We start from the raw sequence: 18,508 nt of genomic DNA, 5'->3' as shown, positions 1-18,508 counted from the left end.
CACACGGACCAAATACCTTCACAGCAACACCTAGGTGAGTGTTTGCTTAACTGGCCTAGTCCAGCGGAAGACTGACCATCACACAGGTTTAGGCAGAAGGAATGAAGGCTGCATGGAAGGAAGTAGTGGGGCAGGGAGGCCCCTGAGCATCTGAACCTCACCAAGCCGAGGGATGAGGTGGACACACTGGGCTGGAAGCTTCTGGGCCAACAGCAGAGGTGAGCTGGAGCAGGGAGAGAGGTGGGCCCTGCAATGGGCCAGGACTGAATCTGGGGCCAGGGGAGCAGGCCCACTGCTAGACTTCTAGAAGGATGTGTTGAACCCAGAACATCCAGGGGCCCTTATATGTTCCTCAGAAAGTTCAACATAGAATTACCATGTGAGCCAGTAATTCCACTCCTAGGTATAACTCAAAAGAATTGGAAACGGACTCAGATACTTGTACACCAATGCTCATAGTAAGCAGTGTTACTCATCTACAACTGCTGAAAGGTGGAAATAATCCAAGAGTCTGTGAACAGATGAATGAATATACAAATGTGGTCTACCCACATAATGGATATTATTCAGCCTTAAAAAGGAATGAAGTTCTGATACATGCTACAACATGTATCAGAATATAGTGAAAAGGTTTCTGGAGCACGTATGTTAATATCAGAAAAAGGTTTCAGAGCAAAGAATAGGTTAGATATAAAGGATCATTTCATAATGATAAAAGTGTCAACTAATCCAAAGGACGTGAGAACTCATACTCCTATAACAGAGCTCCAAATTACAGAAAGTAAAAGATCGGGAAGAAGAATCGGAATTCCCTGGCAGTCCAGTGATTAGGACTCCATGCTTCCACTGCAGGGGGTGTGGGTTCAATCCCCGGTCAGGGAATTAAGATCCTGCATGCTGCATGGTGCAGCCAAAAAAAACCAGGCAACCTACAATTACAGTTGGAGATTTTCAAAACCCTTCTCAATAACTGAACAAGTAGAAAATCAGTAAGGATATGTAAGACTTGAGCAATACAATCAACCAACTGACATTTATAGACCAGCCAACAATAGCAGAATGTACATTCTTTTCAGATTCACATAGAACACCTACTAAGATGGTTCACATTCTGTGTCATAAAACCAGTCTCAATAAGTTGAAAAGAACTCAGCTTCTATAAAATATTTTCTTTGACCACAATTGAATAAAATTAGAATCAATAGCAAAAACATCTCTAGAATATCCTCAAATATTTAGAAACCAAATAACATACTTCCAATGACCCATGGGTTGAAGAAGAAATCAAAGAGAAATCAGAAAATATTTTGAACTGACTGAAAATGAAGACGGCATGCCAAAATTTGTAGTATACAGCTAAAGCAGTGTAGGGGAAATACATAACAATAAAGGCCTATGTCAAAAAAGAAGAAATTTCTCAAATTAATGACTTCAAATTCTGCCTTAAGAAACTAAAAAAGGAGCAAATGAAACCCAAACTAAGCAGAATAGAGGAAATAATACATACCAGAGTGAAAGTCAAATAGGAAACAGAAAAGCAGAACATGAAATTAAAATCTTCTTTGAGAAGACCAGTAATTCATAAACCTTAAAACAGATTGAGCTGGGAAAAAAAAATAGAAAAAACACAAATTACCAATAGTACCAGGAACGACAGAGGTGACATCACTAAGATTCTACATATATTAAAAGGCTACCAAGGGAATATTATGAACAACTTTATGCCAAACAATTGGACAACTTAGAAATGAACAAATCCCACACAAAACACAAAGTCAAGAAGAAATAGACAACCCAAATAACCCTACATCTATTGAAGAAAATGAATTTGTAGTTAAAAACCTTTCCACAAAGAAAACTCCAGTCCTGAATGGCAAATTCTACCCACTATTTAACAGGAAAATGTTACCAATTCTACTCAAACTCTCAGAATTTTAGAAAGGAAACGAGTCTCGGTAAGTTCAAAAGAATTCAACTTATATAAAATATTTTTGGGATGTCTTCACCTGCTCAGACAGCCATAACAAAATACCATAGACTGAGTGGCTTAACAGGAATTTGTTTTCTCACAATTCTAGAGGCTGGGAAGTCCAAAATCAAGGTTCCTGCCCATCTGATTCCCGGTGAGAGCACCTCTTCCTGGTCTTCAGACGGCTGCCTTTTTGCCTCGCTGTGTCCTTTGGCAAAGTGAGCACAAGCCCTAGTGTCTCTCCCTCTTCTGGTAAGGACGTCCATCGTGTTGGGTCAGGACTCCACCCTTATGACCTTTTGACCTCATTTAACCTTTTTACCTCCTGATAGGCCTCATCTCTAAATAGTCACATTCCACATGAATGGAGAGGGGGACGCAATTCAGTCCATAGCAAGGGGATAATTTACCACTCTTCTGTGAGACCAGCATTACTTTTGATACCAAAACCTGACAAAGACATTACAGGAAAACTACCAATATCTATCATGATCATATATGCAAAAATTCAAAAAAAATTTTAGCAAATAGAATCATATAGTATAAAACATTATGACAAAATGGGGTTTTCCTAGGAATGCAAGGCTGGTTTAACATTCAAAAATCAATCAATATAACTCACCATATTAATAATAAAAAAAAAATGATCGTCTTGGGACTTCCCTGGTGGCACAGTGGTTAAGAATCTGCCTGCCAATGCAGGGGACACAGGTTCGAGCCCTGGTCCAGGAAGATCCCGCATGCCACAGAGCAACTAAGCCCATGTGCCACAACTACTTAGCCTGCACTCTAGAGCCCATGAGCCACAACTACTGAGCCCACGTGCCACAACTACTGAGCCCACGTGCCACAACTACTGAAGCCTGCACACCTAGAGCCTATGCTCTGCAACAAGAGAAGCCACCGCAGTGAGAAGCCATGCACCGCAACGAAGAGTAGACCCTGCTCACCGCAACTAGAGAAAGCCCACGCGCAGCAATGAAGACCCAACGCAGACAAAAATTTTTTTAAAAAATGATCATCTCAGTGGATGTAGAAAGCAGGATCTATTGAACACAGATACACAAAATCCACCACCCATTTATGGGAAAAACTCTCAACCAACTAGGAATAGAAGGAAACTCCCTCAACCTGATAAGACTTCTATGAAAAACATACAGCTATCATCAAACTTAATGGTGAAAGATGACATGTTGTCCAAGATCAGGAACAAAACAGAGATTTCTAGTGTCACCATTTCTACTCAACATTGTATCAGAAGTTCTAGCCAGTGCAGTAAACCCAAGAAAGGAAATAAAAGGCATACAGATTAGAAAGGAAGAAATAAAACTTCCCCTATTTGCAAATGACATAATTGTCTTTGTAGAAAAGCTGATGAAATCTACAAAATCTACTAGAACTAATGAGTGTGTTTAGGAAGATTGCAGGAGAGATCAAAATATAAAACCCAATTATAGGGCTTCCCTGGTGGCGCAGTGGTTGAGAATCTGCCTGCTAATGCAGGGGACACGGGTTCGAGCCCTGGTCTGGGAAGATCCCACATGCCACGGAGCAGCTGGGCCCGTGAGCCACAACTACTGAGCCTGCGCGTCTGGAGCCTGTGCCCCGCAACGGGAGGGGCCGCGATAGTGAAAGGCCCGCGCACCGCGATGAAGAGCGGTCCCCGCACCGCGATGAAGAGTGGCCCCCACTTGCCGCAACTAGAGAAAGCCCTCGCACGAACCGAAGACCCAACACAGCCAAAAAAATAAAATAAATAAATAAATAAAGTAGCTATAAAATTAAAAAAAATAAATAAATAAAGTGAATTTAAAAAAGCAAAGTGTTTAAAAAAAAAAAAAAAAAAAAACCAATTATATAGTTATGTGCAGGGAATGAACAAGCAGAAATTGATATTTTAAAAATCAACACCATTTACAACAGCAACAAAAAATAAGAAATAAGGATAAATACAATAAAAGATGTGTAAGACTACACTGAAAACTATAATACATCACTGAAAAAAATTAAAGAAGGCCCAAGTAAATAGATACACTGTATTCATGGATTAGAAAATTCAATATTGGGACTTCTCTGGTGGTCCAGTGGTAAAGAATCGCCTTACAGTGCAGAGGACTCAGGTTCAATCCCTGGTCAGAGAACTAAGATCCCACATGCTGTGGGGCAACTAAGCCTGCGTGCCGCAACTACTGAGCTCACGCGCCTCAACTAGAGAGCCTGCATGCCACAAACTACAGAGCCCATATGCTCTGGAACCCGTGCACCACAATTACAGAGCCCACGCGCCCTGGAGCCTGTGCGCCACAACTAGAGAAGAGAAAAACCCGCACACCACAACTAGAGAGAAACCCACACAACACAACGAAGAGCCTGCATGCTGCAACTAAGACCTGATGCAGCCAAAAATAAATAAATAAAAGTAATAAATCTTTTAAAGTAAATAAATAACAGCCCAGAAATTGACAAAAATTGATTTTTAAAAAAAGAAAATTCAATATTAAGATGTAAATTCTTCCCAAATTGATCTATAGATTCAATGCAATCTCTATCAAGTTCCCAATGGGCTTTCTGTAGGAATTGACAAGCTGATTCTAAAATCCCTATGGCAATACAAAGGACCTAGGATGGACAATACAATTTGATGTAGAGCAACAAATCTGGAGACATTGCGTTGATTGATTTCAAGGTTTTTCAAGATTTATTATAAAGCTACAATAATCAAGTCAGTGTGTTATAGATATCAAGATACCTAAGTAGATCAATGGAATAAAGCAGTAAAGGAATAGATTCACACATGTATGGATAACCGATTTTCAACAAAGATGCAAAGGCAATTCCATGTAGAAAGGATTGTCTTTTCAACAAATGGTTCTGGAATTGGCTATCCATATGCAAAAAAAAAAAAAAAGAAAGGAAAAAGAACTTAGGTCAGTCCCTCACAACACATACAAAAATTAATTCGAAATGGATCATAGACTTAAATGTGAATCTTAAAACTATAAAACTTCTAGAAGTAAATATAGGAAAAAATCTTTGTTAACTTGGGTTAGGCAAAGATTTCTTAGATATGACACTGAAAGCACAATAAATGAGAGTAAATTGTTAGATTGGATTTCATCAAAGTTTGATCATTTCTACTCTTTGAAAGACACTGTTAAAAGAATTAAAAATAAGTCACAGATTGTTAGAAAGTATTTGCAAATCACATCTGATAAAGGACTCTCAAAATTCAACATAAAGAGAACAGTTTAATTTTTTTTTAATGGGCAGAAGATTTGAAACAAATTTTAGCAATGAAAGTATACAGAGAGCAAATAAGCACATAAAGAGATGGCATTATTAGTCATAGAGAAATGAAAATTAAAAGCACGTTGAGTGGAACCTCCCCGGTGGTCCAGTGGTTAAGAATCCGTCTTGCAATGCAGGGGACGCTGGCTCGATACCCGGTTGGGGAACTTAGATCCCGCAGGCCACAGGGCAACTCTAGAGAGCCTGCGTGCCTCAGCGAAAGATCCTTCGAGCCGCAACAAAGACCCAATGCAGCCAAAAAAAACAAAACCAAAAAGCACATTGAGGGACTTCCTTGGTGGTCCAGTGGTTAAGACTCCGTGCTCCCAATGCAGGGGACCCAGGTTGGATCCCTGGTTAGAGAACTAGATCCCGCATGCCGCAACTAAAAGATCCCACGAGCCGCAACTAAGACATGGCACAGCCAAATAAATAAATATATATTTTTTAAAAGCACACTGAGATATCGCACACGTATTTGCGTGGCTAAAATTAAGAATACTAAGTGTTGGTGAGGATGTGGAGAAACTGGAACTTTTCTACATTGCTGGTGGGAATGCAAAATGGTGGAACCACACTGGAAAACAGTTTGGCAATCTCTTTGAAAGGTTAAACACGCACCTACCATATGCCCCAGCCATTCCACTCCTAGGCATTTACCCGAGAGAAACGGAGCATATGTCCACACAAAGACTTGTCCGTGAATGTTTCCTGCAGCTTTATTTGGAATAGCCAAAAACTAGAAACAACTATCCTTCACAGGTGAATAGGCAGACAAATTGTGGTTCATTTCTGAAATGGAATACCACTCCACAATAAAAAGGAATGAACTACTGATACACACAGAAGCATGGATGAATCTCAAAATAATTATGCTGAGTGAAAGACACCAGACCAGAGAAGAGCACAGCTTTTCCTTGACTTACGATGGGATTATGCCCAATAAACCCATCATAAATTGAAAATGCCGTGAGCTGAAAATGCATTTGCTATATACCTAAACTACCGAACATCACAGCTGAGCCTCGCCCACCTCAAATGTGCTCAGAACACCAACATCAGTGGGCAGTGAGGCAAAATCATCTAACACAAGCTCTATTTTATAATAAAGTGTTGACTATCTCACGTAACGGATTAAATACCGTACTGACAGTGAAAATCAGAATGGTTGTCTGGGTCCAGGATGCTTGTTCACCCGCGTATCGCGGGCTGACTGGGGACTGCGCTCGCTGCCGCTGCCCAGCATCACGGGAGAGGACCAGACTGCATATTGCTAGCCTGGAAAAGAGCAACATTCAAAATTTGAAATATGGTTCCTACTGAATGTGTATTGCTTTCACACCATCATAAAGTAAAAAAATCGTAAGTTGAAGCATCATAAGTTGGGGACCATCTGTCCATGTAATATGACTCCATTTATACAAAGTTCTAGAAAGGCAAACTAATCTGCAACAGAAAATGGATCAGTGCTTGCTAGGGATAGGAGGGGTGAGGGGAGGGAGGACTTACAAAGGGGTAGAGGAAGCATGGGGGATAATAAATATTTCCATTATTTTGATTGTGGTAGTTTTACTGTTTACATACATGTCAAAACATTTCATTGTCACCTTATGTGCCGTTTTAAACTGTTAATTATACCTCAATAAAGCTGTTAAAAAGTTTATATATACCAAATAAAAGTCACTTAGACACCTAACATATAATAAGACACTTCTCTCATTCTAAGAGAAATGCAAATGACAACCACACTGAGCTATCTCATACCTTACCCATCAGACAGGCACAAATTGAGAGCACCGCCTACATCCTCTGATGGTGAGGCCGTGGGGAGACAGGGACTCGTGCGCTGCTGGTGGCAATGCAAAAGAGCACAAATCCTCTGGAAGGAAGTTGGCAATCTGCAGAAAGATTACCTATGCATTCCCATGTCTTGTAATTTATCCTAAATGTATATCTACAGCAATTTTTGTAAAAGACCGTACCACACATACACAAGCAGATTCATTGCAGCATCATTATTATTATTATTATTATTTTTTTTTGGCTGTGTTGGGTCTTCCTTGCCGCGCACAGGCTTTCTCTAGTTGTGGCGAGTGGGGGCTACTCTTCGTTGAAGTGCACGGGCTTCTCATTGCGGTGGTTTCTCCCGTTGTGGAGCACGGGCTCCAGGCACACGGGCTTCAGCAGTTGTGGCACATGGGCTCAGTAGTTGTGGCTCGCAGGCTCTAGAGTACAGGCTCAGTAGTTGTGGTGCATGGGCTTAGTTGCTCCGCGGCACGTGGGATCCTCCCAGAACAGGACTCGAACCCGTGTCCCCTGCATTGGCAGGCGGACTCCCAACCACTGCGCCACCAGGGAAGTCCCTATACCATTTTAAGATAATTATCTATGTAATTATCTTTACTGGTGTTCCTTTTATCTTCATGTGGATTCATGGCACCATCTGATGTCATTTCCTTTATCCTAAAAGACTTCCTTTAGCATTTTATGTAAGGCAGGTCTGCTAGCAACACATTCTCTCCATCTCTGTTTATCTGGGAATATCTTTATTTTGCCGTCATTTTTGAAAGATAATTTTGCTGGATGTAGAATTATTGCTTGACTGGTTTTTTTTTCAGAATTTTAATTACTCCTCTGCTCTTTGATATCCATTATTTTACGAGAAGTCATCTTTTATCTTACTGCAGTTCTCTTGTATCTGATGAGTTGCTTTCTCCTACTACTTTCAAGATTCTGTTTGTCTTTTAGCAGTTTGACTGTAATGTGTCTAGGTGTGACTATATTTGTATTTATCCTATTAAGATTCTTGGATTGGTAAATTAATGTTTTTCATCAAATTTGGAAAGTTTGGGACCATTACTTTTTCAAAACCCTTTTTCCTGCTCCTCTTTCTCTTTTCTTTCTTCTGGATGTGAATGTATTGTATGTGTATGCTTGATGGTATCCCGTGGGTCTCTGAGGTACTGTTCATTTTTCTTTATGCTTTTTCCTTTCTGTTCTTCAGATTGGATAATATTTACTGATCTATCCTCAAGTTCACTAATTCTTCCTTTTTCCAGTTCATATCTGCTGTTGAGGCTCTCTAGTGAAATTTTCATTGTAGTTATTGTGTTTTTCCACTCTTAATTTCCATTGGCTTTTTTTATACTTTATTTTTTAAACTATTTATTTATTTATTTGGTTGCACCTGGTCTTAGTTGCGGCAGGTGGGCTCCTTAGTTGTGGCTCCAGGGCTCCTTAGCTGTGGCATGTGAATTCTTAGTTGTGGCATGCATGTGGGATCTAGTTCCCTGACCAGGGATCAAACCCGGGCCCCCTGTATTGGGAACACGGAGTCTTATCCACTGCACCACCAGGGAAGTCCCTCCATTGGCTTTTTAAAATCATTTCTTTTTATTGATAATCTTAACTTGATGAGTCATTGTCATATATATTTTTTAAATCTTTAAACATGGTTTCTTTTTGTCCTTTGAACATATTTACAACAGCTGCTTTAATTCTTTGTCTGCTAAACCCATCATCTGAGCCCCCTCAGGGACAGTTTCTAGGAACCACTTTTTTCCCTGTGTATGGCTTAAATTTCTGTTTCCTTGACTGTCTCATACTTTCTTATTAAATACTGGGCATTTATAATATGTTGTAGAAACTCTGGATTCTGACCCCCTTCCTGCCTTACTGGATGTTTTTATTGATGCTAGTATTTGTTTGCTCAGTACCTGGCCTGGATGAATTCTGTAGAGTCTGTCCCCTCTGCAGTGTGTGGTCACTGATAACTCTACTAGATTTTTTTTCTTTTTGGACACGCTGCATGGCATGTGGGGTCTTAGTACCTCGACCAGGGATTGAACCCTTGCCCCCTGCGTTGGAAGTGCAGAGTCTTAACCACTGGACCGCCAGGGAAGTCCTCTACTAGATTTTTTTTAAATCTTTTTTTTAGGGAATTCCCTGTCAGACCAGTGGTTAGGACTCTGTACTCTCACTGCGGAGGGCCCAGGTTCAATCCCTGGTTGGGGAACTAAGATCCCACAAGCCATGCGGCGCGGCCAAAAAAAAAAAAAATCTTTTTTTATATGTAAGCTTGGCTTCCCAAGACTTGCCCCTGGGTCATTATAGTTTAATGGCCAGCCAGTTATTGGTTAGAGGTTATGCTTAAGTCTACTGAACCAGTAAGGCCTCCACCCTTTGCTGACAGCTATGTGTATGCGTTGGTTTAAGCAGTTTACAGTTTGGGCCTGGCTTTTTCCTTGCACAAAGCCTCATATTCAGCCAGAGAGGAGTATATAGCTGGGGCATCTCTGGTCTTTCCTTACTACATGCACAGCCTTGCAGACTACTATCTTATCAAGGCCCACCATGGCTATCTCCTTTACTGAATTTCCTTGTTAAATTTCTGGCTGGACTATTGCTTGCTCCAACCATTATCATGGCCGCGGGTAGCTGAGATACAGGCCTCTAACCAGTTGTTTGCTACTGTGATTGCAATTGTTCTTTGGGGCTTTCCCCCTCCCCCAGTCAAGCCAGCTCTCTCCAGTGTCTGTAGGAACTTGAGGTCCTCAAGGCCTACCTGGCTCCGGTGGAATTACCATGGGGAGGGAGGAAATAAAAGTAGTTTAATACTAAAACTCCACAGAGTCCCATTGTTCTTCTTACAGATGTTCAGTACTTTTTTTTTAATAAGTGCTTTTCAAATATTGTATGCCTTTGGTCAACTTCCAGAGTCCTGGAATGGTTGCTTTTAACAGTTCTGCCCAGTTTTATCACTGCTTTTTGGGGAGGAGATTTGGTGAGCTCCTCAATCTGCTATTCCAGAAATCCCACCCACATGCATAAATATAAATTTTCTAGTAGCCACATTGAGAAAGATAAAAAGATAAAATTATTTTCAATAATGTATTTAACCTAACTTAATATAAAAATATTATTTCGACATGTCATCAATATTCTTTAAATTATGAATTCTTTTACTTTTTTTTGTTTCCTACTAAATCTTTGAAATCTGGTGTGTCTTTTTACTGTTACAGCACATCTTAATTCAGACCAGTCACATTCGAGCACTCAAGATATGACAGCTGGCTGCCATATTGGACACACAAGGATGGATATTTGATATTAGGAAATTGTTATTTTCCAGGTGTGTTAATGATATTGTGGTTGTTTCTCTAAAAACTCCTGTCCTTTGGGGATGTTGAAATACTTAAGGATGAAATGATACAATGAAACTTGGTTCTGCCAGAGGAAAAACTTTCCCTCTTCCCTTTTGGGACTGTGCTTGGAGGTCCTGAAAATTAAATTGACAAAAGACAGGTGAACAGGAAGAAAGCAAAGTGTATTCACACCCTCTGGCGGGTACAGAAGACGTGCACGCAGTAATCAGAGGTAGGGGTCTCTGTACCTCAGGTAATAGGAGAAAGGGAGGGAGGGGAAAGAGAAGACCAATCGGTTTCTTTAGGAAAGAGAAGCGGGTGTTTAGGGGAACAAGCAGGAGGTAAGTTTGTCATCACATTTGCTAAGCAGGTGACTCGCACGTCTTGGGTTTAAAACGAAGAATTCTGTGGGTCTGGGCAGCCGAGCGCCGCGCTATGGGGGCCAGGAAGTTCGCGCAGTTGTTTGCTTTCCGCGATAAAACAGCGATTTCGGTCCTTCGAAGGTTTTTACGAGGTTCCGCGCGCGGGGCCGAGGCGAGGACTTTAGGGCCGAGACGAGGACTTTAGCTCCGAGATCCTCTGAGGGGAAAGGCGGGAGCTCAAGCCGGGCGATACCCGCCGCGAGCGATAGGCGACTCTCGACGCTCCCTGCCCGGCCCGGCCCGACCCCCGCGAACCCGCCCCACCGCGCCGGGCGGAGCCAACCTCCGGCCTGCGACCCCCGACCCCGCGCACCGCACCCCCCGCCGCCGGGCGCGGTTTCCCGGGGACGCATTTCTCGCCGCACCGCGGGCCGCCCGGACCGCCCTGGCGGAGCACCTTCCGGCGGACCCAGCGCGGAGCCTTGGGCTCGGCTGCGGTCCGGCGGCAACCCAGGTGTGGCGGCCTCAGGACGCGGCGTGAGCACAGGAGCCGCACCCCGCGGGACCCCGGCCGCACCCCCGGAGCTCCAGGCCGCCCCGCCCCCGGCTCCGAAGGGCGTAGCTGCGTCGGGAGGAGCCTCAGCCTGGCTCGGGCGCTCAGGTGGCCCGGGTCCGCCCAAGTAGGTTCCCTGCGGATTTGACCCGCGGTTCTCGGGTTCCCGGGGCTCTTCCTTCGGGTGGGGGTGGAGGGTGCCCCGCTGGGCAACACATTGGCGACCTAGGTGATTTTTACATGTAACTTCACAATTTCCGAAATTCTCAAACCCACAGCTGGGCACTTAGGCAGTTGTTAAGCCGATGACCATGCTTAATAATTCCCAAACTAGGTACAGGAGGTGAGTGTTCTCTGAAAGTAAGCCTCCCTCATAGTCCGTTCTCCGGTGTTTCGGATTGTAATCGTTTCTCGGCTACCACCTGTTAAGCCTCTGTAGGGAATGATGGCTCCTACAAGGTTGGCCGGGCATAGGTAAGATAAGACAGAGGGGAAAGTACTCTTAGTGCTTTTATACACCTGACACCCAGAGGAGAGCACAGAGTGTCCAGGTGACTGCCCTGGGCCCCTTGGTGGGCAGGGAGGGCAGGCATTTTTAGGCTTCCAGCAGTGTCGCCACTGGGTGGTCCTGCTTTGGTGGGGGTCCCCGAGTCTTCTGGGTTGTAGCTGCCTTTTAAGGTAGCCTCCTCTGGGCTAGGCACTGACAGGACGTACTGTTCCATTTACTCTTCACGCCAGTCCTGCCAGGCAGACATCTTAATCCTGCTAAGAAGTAAGGGGTTAAAGCTCAGAGAGGTTGAGTGACCTGCCCAAGGTTTCCACTGGAAGGCGACCAGCACTGGGGCTTCAGTTCCTGGCCTGCACCAGCTGACACCCTTAGTGTCCACATTTGTGACCATCGGGCAGCACTGGAGCGGCCTCGAGGAGGGTCGGCTCCTACACCTGCGCTCCGTTGGCCGCGGCTGAGCCCCTGGTCTTACCCCTCAGTGTGGAGACGATGCCAAAGCTGCAGGGCTTCGAGTTCTGGAGCTGTACCCTGGGGGGGGCCCGCCACGTGGTGGCCCCCATGGTGGACCAAAGCGAGCTGGCCTGGAGGCTGCTGAGCCGCCGCCACGGGGCCCAGCTGTGCTACACACCCATGCTGCACGCCCAGGTCTTCATTCGAGATGCCAACTACCGCAAGGAGAACCTGTACTGCGACGTGTGCCCCGAGGACCGGCCTCTCATTGTGCAGGTGGGCGGCCCGGCCCAGGATGCTGGCCGAGCACCTCTCCCTGGGCCTTTCCGGAAAAGGCTTCCTGAGATCGGAGGGGCGGGGGTGGGCCAGTTCTCCCAGAGATTGACTTCTTTTGGGAGCTGCCTCAGGCTTTTGGTGAACGGACGACCTGGGTGCGTGGAGGTCGTGGAAGATTCGCAGCCCCCTCCCCAGCATCACCCCAAGTGCTCCCTCTTTATCAGAACAGTTAGAGAGAATGGCTCTGCTCTTCGCAAAGTCAGTGATACTGGCTTTCTGCTACAACTGGGAGAACTGTGTGAATTCATAACTCGCTCTCCTGGTGGCATGGGAACGCATCCTAGCTTGGTTACATTGTAAACATCTAAGATAGGATGCCATCCTGTGGTCATCCCCTCGGGCAACACCCCCACTGGTCACCTATGAACCCGTGTGGGACTGGCTTGGGCTCGTGGTGACTTTCATGTCTCTTCCAGTTCTGTGCCAATGACCCGGAGGTGTTTGTCCAGGCAGCTCTCCTGGCTCAGGACTACTGCGACGCCATCGACCTGAATTTGGGCTGCCCGCAGATGATAGCCAAGCGAGGTGAGTTCCCGTTCTGGGGTTCTGTGTCATTGCACAAGCTTTTGGCTGGGGTGGGCTCCAAGCCCAGAGGTGCCCAGTGTGTGGGTGAGCTGGCCAGGGGCCTGGCCCTGCCTCTGATGGCAGCAGCTCAGGGGGCCACCGGCCCTTTCTTCGCTCCTCTTTCTGGAGGGCGGCCCTTCTCAGGCACTGAGGGCGGGGGACAGGGTTCAGCTGGCTGTCAGGGGCTCATCACGTCCTGGGAAGTTGTTGGGCTCCCTCTGGATAAATGTGTTTTGCTGAAAAGTCCCCACCATGCCCTCGTGCTGCCTCAGGGACCAGTGGCTGCTGCCCTGGCATTTCAGCCTGTCTCCCTCACTGGGCCTGAGGAGTTGCTGGTTGGTCAGAGACCGTGTGGGGTGGGCATTCCATTCAGCACCCTTAAGCTCAGGCCACCGGGCTAATAGAACCTGGCCAGGCAGCTCGAGGCCCATGTGGACTCGAGAGGGTGGTGCAGAGGGCGTGCTTGTTCTTCGCAGGTCACTATGGCGCCTTCCTGCAGGAGGAGTGGGACCTCCTCCAAAGAATGAGTGAGTTGGCCACACACTACCTGCGGGGACTTGGGGCCGCGTTGTGGTTGGGTGGCAGGCCTGAGACAGCCTGGCAGGGTTCAGGAGAGGACAGTGGCTGGCAGAGTCCTCTTGGCTGTGGCGACCCCCACGCCTTTCCACTGTAGAAGGTGGCTGTGAAGTCGCCTGTCCCACTCCTGCTGCCCCCCCATTGAACCAGATAATAGGTGCTGGAGGGCGGCATCCTCGCCCGGTCCTGGCCTCTCCAATGCCCTAGGGGCAGAGGTGCAACTCTCAGCTGCCATCGAGAGGGAGCCAGCGCGGGGCGTCTGCAGGGCCTGTGCTCCTTTGGGGGCTTAGCCATGGGTCCCCACAGCCTGCCTGAAGGTGGCACCACAGTTCTCTCAGGAGCTGACTCTGCCTTTCCCTAGTTCTGCTAGCCCACGAGAAACTTTCTGTCCCTGTCACATGCAAGATCCGTGTCTTCCCAGAGATTGACAAGACCGTAAGGTACGCCCAGATGCTGGAAAAGGCTGGCTGCCAGGTGAGGGCTATGGGCTCCCAGGGCCCTGCACTGTTCCCCCGCCTCCAGGAGTGCCCCTTGAGGGTTTACCCTCTGGGGTGGGCAGGAATCAGTGACCTTTAGGTGAGGCCTGACGAGGGGAGGGGAGCCCCATGCTTGGGCCCAGGAGGCCAGTACTGGGCAGGGGGAGGTGCTGGGCCTCAACCACCTTCCCACCCACCCCCACCAGCCCTGGGGTCAGGCTGGTGCCTGTTCCTCCCTCACACCTTTGGCCTTGGGCAGCGGGGGTGCTGCCACTACAGAGAGGACTGGCCTTTGAAAGGGTCTGGGCCTCTCACCTCCACATCCTGGGTGGTGTAGTAGGCTGGCTCTGACGTGCAAGCCCCAGGCAGCACCCCCAGGGTGTCAGCTGGCTTCAAGTGCAGCACTGAGTGAGCGAGGCACAGGGCGGCCTTTCCTCTGCTCTGCATGGGAAGCTGATACCCCAAAAGCCAAAGGCAGAGGGTCCCCTGGAGTTGGTTTGGGGGCCGCAGTTGAGAGTGGGGCTGAGCCAGGCGCTGCTGTGTCCTAGTTGCTGACTGTCCACGGGCGCACCAAGGAGCAGAAGGGGCCCTTGTCGGGCACCGCGTCCTGGGAGCACATCAAGGCTGTGCGGTGAGTGGACACGGGGTGAACCCAGGGCAGGGAGACAGCCCAGCCCCAAGGCAAGGCCCTCAACCCTTTGGGCACCAGGAGGGGTGCTGGGCCTGGGGGTGAGCAGCACAGTGGGAAGATGGAGTTTGGGGGCCTGGCCCTCCCCCCAGGGTTGTGGGGGGAAACAGCATCCTTCTGAGCGTCTGCCCATCCTGTTCCCCGACAGGAAGGCAGTGGCCATCCCCGTGTTTGCCAATGGGAACATCCAGTGCCTGCGGGACGTGGAACGCTGCATCCAGGACACGGGGGTGCAAGGGGTCATGAGTGCAGGTGAGGCTGTGCCCTTGCCCACAGCTGGGCCACCACTGGCAGATGCTGGAGGGGCCTGTTTGCATCATGGCACCACTGGCCCAGCTGAAGAGTCTCAGGCTTCACGCTGTCATCACTGAAGTCTCTGTCTGCCTGATGGGCCAGAGCTGTCAGGCCAGTGGCTAGCCTTGCCCTTGGGGTGGCGAGGCACGGGGGCCCCTGAGCCTCGCATTCCCTTCCTCCTGCAGAGGGAAACCTGCACAACCCTGCCCTGTTTGAGGGCCGCAGTCCTGCCGTGTGGGAGCTGGCCGAGGAATACCTGGACATCGTGCGGCAGCACCCCTGCCCTCTGTCCTACGTCCGGGCCCATCTCTTTAAGCTGTGGCACCACACGTGAGTTGCCCCCCGAGGGCAAACGCTGTCTGGTCTGAGGCCTGCCTGGGGCATTGGGGTTTGTTTGTTTTTTTCCTAAATTTTTTAAAAATTATTTATTTTTGGCTGCGTTGGGTCTTCGTTGCTGCATGTGAGCTTTCTCTAGTTGCGGCGAGCGGGGGCTACGCTTTTTTGAGGTGCGCAGGCTTCTCATTGCAATGGCTTCTCGTTGCGGAGCACGGGCTCTAGGCGCGCGGGCTTCAGTACTTGTGGCACGCGGGCTTCAGTAGTTGTGGCTCGCGGGCTGCAGGCTCAGTAGTTGTGGCGTACGGGCTTAGTTGCTCCGCAGCATGTGGGATCTTCCCGGACCAGGGCTTGAACACTTGTCCCCTGCATTGGCAGGAGGATTCTTAACCACTGTGCCACCAGGGAAGCCCTGCATTGGGGTTTTTAAGACGAGCTCTCCACAAACATTTACAAAACCACCTGCCACCGAGTCTGGGAGGGCCGCGGTGACATGGTGAGGTTGGATGGGAGGAGAGACCATGCTCCTCTGTGCCCAGGGCTCAGGGTTGGTGGTTGGGAGCTGGGTGCTGGGCTGGCTTTCTGATGGGGCGTCTGTATCAGGCTGCAGGTGCATCAGCAGCTTCGGGAGGAGCTCGCCAAAGTGAAGACCCTGGAGGGCATTGCCGCGGTGAGCCAGGACCTGAAGCTGCGGTGTCAGGTAGGTGCTGGGCTGCTGTGTAGTGGGAAAGAGGCTTGGGCCTTGGGCCTCTGACCGAGGGCCCTCTGGGCTTTTGCAGGAGGATATATCCAGGCAGAAGGAGGGAGAGAAGCCTTCAGGCGGCTTGCCTTTCTTCCACTGGATCTGCCAGCCCTACTTCCGGCCAGGGTGAGCCTCCCGCATGTGGGCTGGCAGGGGGGTGGGGGGGTGCGAGGGGGTTACATGGTGGAGGGGGCTGTTCTGCCTGCTGCCCTCCTTGGCTGGGGGGCTTCATCCCTCAGGGGCCAGGGGCCTCTTCCTTGTCAGCCTGTGCTCAGGTTTTAAATGGCTTTTTTCATAAGATGCTTCTCTAAGCTCCTCTGATCCTGAGTGGATTTGTCCTGGGGTCAAGAGGTTGACCCTCCCTAGCTTCCTCTGGCTTTTCTGAGGTGAGGCTAGGCTGTCATCTGTAGCCACAGCCCCGCCCAGGACTCAGTGGCTCAGACACTGGTGTCCCAGCCTCCGTGCCGGCTGCCGGGGCCTCAGCGGAGCTGCACACACATCCTCACCCGGGGACTGCAGCTGGCGGGCTGCCTCTCACGAGTGTCCCGCAGCTCTGCCCGCTGCTTCTCCCTTTCAGGCCCAGGGAGGGGAGCAAGGAGAGCGGGGGTGCCCGTGGCAAGCGGGCCCTGGAGGAGGAGGAGGGCAGTACAGACGTCTTGTCCAAGAACAAGCAGAAGAAGAAACTGAGGAACCCCCACAAAACCTTTGACCCCTCGCTGAAGCGTAAGACGCTCCCACCACTGGAGCCCTGGGAGGAGGCCAGCCCCCCCCGCCCCGGGTCCCCCAGGGTCAGGTGGCTCTGCTGCTTCCTAAGCCATGGAGAGTACACCAAGAAGGGCCCTGTGACCCTTCCACGTGCCCCCAAGGAGACTGGCGGGTCCCACAAGGCCACAGCCAGCCAGCCTCCCTGCCTGCTGTGGTCCCTGAGCTGCTGCCCTGAGGCAGCTGGAGAGGACGGGAGTGGGGCCTGGGGCAGCTTTCCCAAGAAGGACCTTGAAGTGGGAGGTGGTGGGCATGGAGCCCATGCATCTCGGGCAGATGGGATGAGGTTTCCCGGCGCAATCGTGAGTACTACGTCCTCTGCCCTCCGCAAGCCACCTGGCCTGGCCAGCTGCAGGGAGCAGGGATACCTGCCAGGGGCCACATGTAGGAAATGGCTGTGGTGGGTGGGCTCACCTAGTTCAACCAGCACCTCCTTTTGTTCTTTTCCCAGCAAAATATGCAAAGTGTGATCAGTGTGGAAACCCAAAGGTGAGTCCGTCCTAGCCACACCGCCCAGGGCAGAGCTCCGCCCTGGGAGGGGTGGGCAACCTGTGCAAGAGGTCCTCTTCCTGTCTGTTTTGGGGCAGCCTGGGCACAGCCCAAGGTGGGTTGGCTTCTGTCGTGTGAGGGGCTCTGCCTATCTTCAGGAGAGCCCCACCTGTGCTCGGGGCCCACTCACTCAGGCTGCAGCCCGGCCAGGGGAGGAGCATTATCCCCAGGCTCACAAGCTTTCCTGTGTCCAGGGCAACAGGTGTGTGTTTAACCTGTGCCGGGGCTGCTGCAAGAAGCGAGCTTTCAAAGAGACGGCTGACTGTCCAGGTGAGGCGTGCCCGCTGCCACCAGGTGCCCGCCCCCACTGTAGTGGGCCGTGGACCCTCAGCCTCCTGAGCCCCATTTCCCTCCTCTTGCCCCTCTGCCAGGTCATGGACTGCTTTTTAAAACCAAACTGGAGAAGTCTCTGGCCTGGAAGGGGGCCCAGCCGCGGCTGCAGGAACCACAGCAGGCCAGGCCTGGAGAACCAGGTGGCTTCCCGGAGGTCGTGGGCAGTGCCCTGGCCTGAAGGGCAGCTGCAGCCCCATGTGCCACCCCCCAGGCCCGATGCTGAAGCCTTGAAACGTCCCGCTTAAGGAAACTCCTTTACTCAGGGAACCTCCTGCTACTTCACACGGAAGGACAAGCTGGTCTTCCCTTCAGCCCATGCTGGGGGCCCAGAGATGCTGCACCAGGGAGCAGGCTCCCAGGCTGGACCTGCCCCGTCCTCACGGCCCACGTGTGTTCAAGATGAACAATAAATCATTTCAAAGACACGACGTTCCCACTCAGGTTCTTTGAGACCTGAGTGTCGTTGGGGTCAATAGGGACGTCAGAACAGGGGAAATAATAAGCAAGGCACCTCCTGCCTTCATTTTCTTAACCATGGAGACCTGCTTAAAGGAGGGCCATGCACTGGCCTCAGCCCTGCA

General features: G+C 49.4%; 1 protein-coding gene across 3 annotated transcripts; it reads left to right on the top strand.

Moving 5' to 3' along the window:
• Positions 1-11,193: 11,193 nt before the first annotated feature.
• Positions 11,194-18,352, top strand: DUS1L (dihydrouridine synthase 1 like). Of its 3 annotated transcripts, none has more exons than XM_036836246.1 (14): positions 11,194-11,443; positions 12,304-12,550; positions 13,027-13,135; positions 13,651-13,701; positions 14,172-14,224; positions 14,775-14,857; positions 15,063-15,166; positions 15,394-15,538; positions 16,145-16,241; positions 16,321-16,409; positions 16,861-17,006; positions 17,497-17,534; positions 17,789-17,864; positions 17,966-18,352. In XM_036836246.1, exons 2-14 carry the CDS (start codon positions 12,314-12,316, stop codon positions 18,103-18,105), a joined length of 1,368 nt encoding a protein of 455 aa, XP_036692141.1. In that variant the 5' UTR covers positions 11,194-11,443; positions 12,304-12,313; the 3' UTR covers positions 18,106-18,352. The 3 variants fall into 3 exon arrangements, with proteins under 3 accessions (XP_036692141.1, XP_036692140.1, XP_036692139.1); XM_036836244.1 differs by having other exon boundaries at positions 11,196-11,443; positions 14,112-14,224; XM_036836245.1 differs by lacking the exon at positions 13,651-13,701 and having other exon boundaries at positions 14,112-14,224.
• The last annotated feature ends 156 nt before the right edge of the window (positions 18,353-18,508 follow it).

The sequence above is a fragment of the Balaenoptera musculus genome, chromosome 20 (assembly GCF_009873245.2).
Source record: "Balaenoptera musculus isolate JJ_BM4_2016_0621 chromosome 20, mBalMus1.pri.v3, whole genome shotgun sequence".
Taxonomy (NCBI): domain Eukaryota; kingdom Metazoa; phylum Chordata; class Mammalia; order Artiodactyla; family Balaenopteridae; genus Balaenoptera; species Balaenoptera musculus.
The sequence above is the reverse complement of the archived record's forward strand: the minus strand, read 5'-3'. Positions and strand labels throughout refer to the sequence as shown.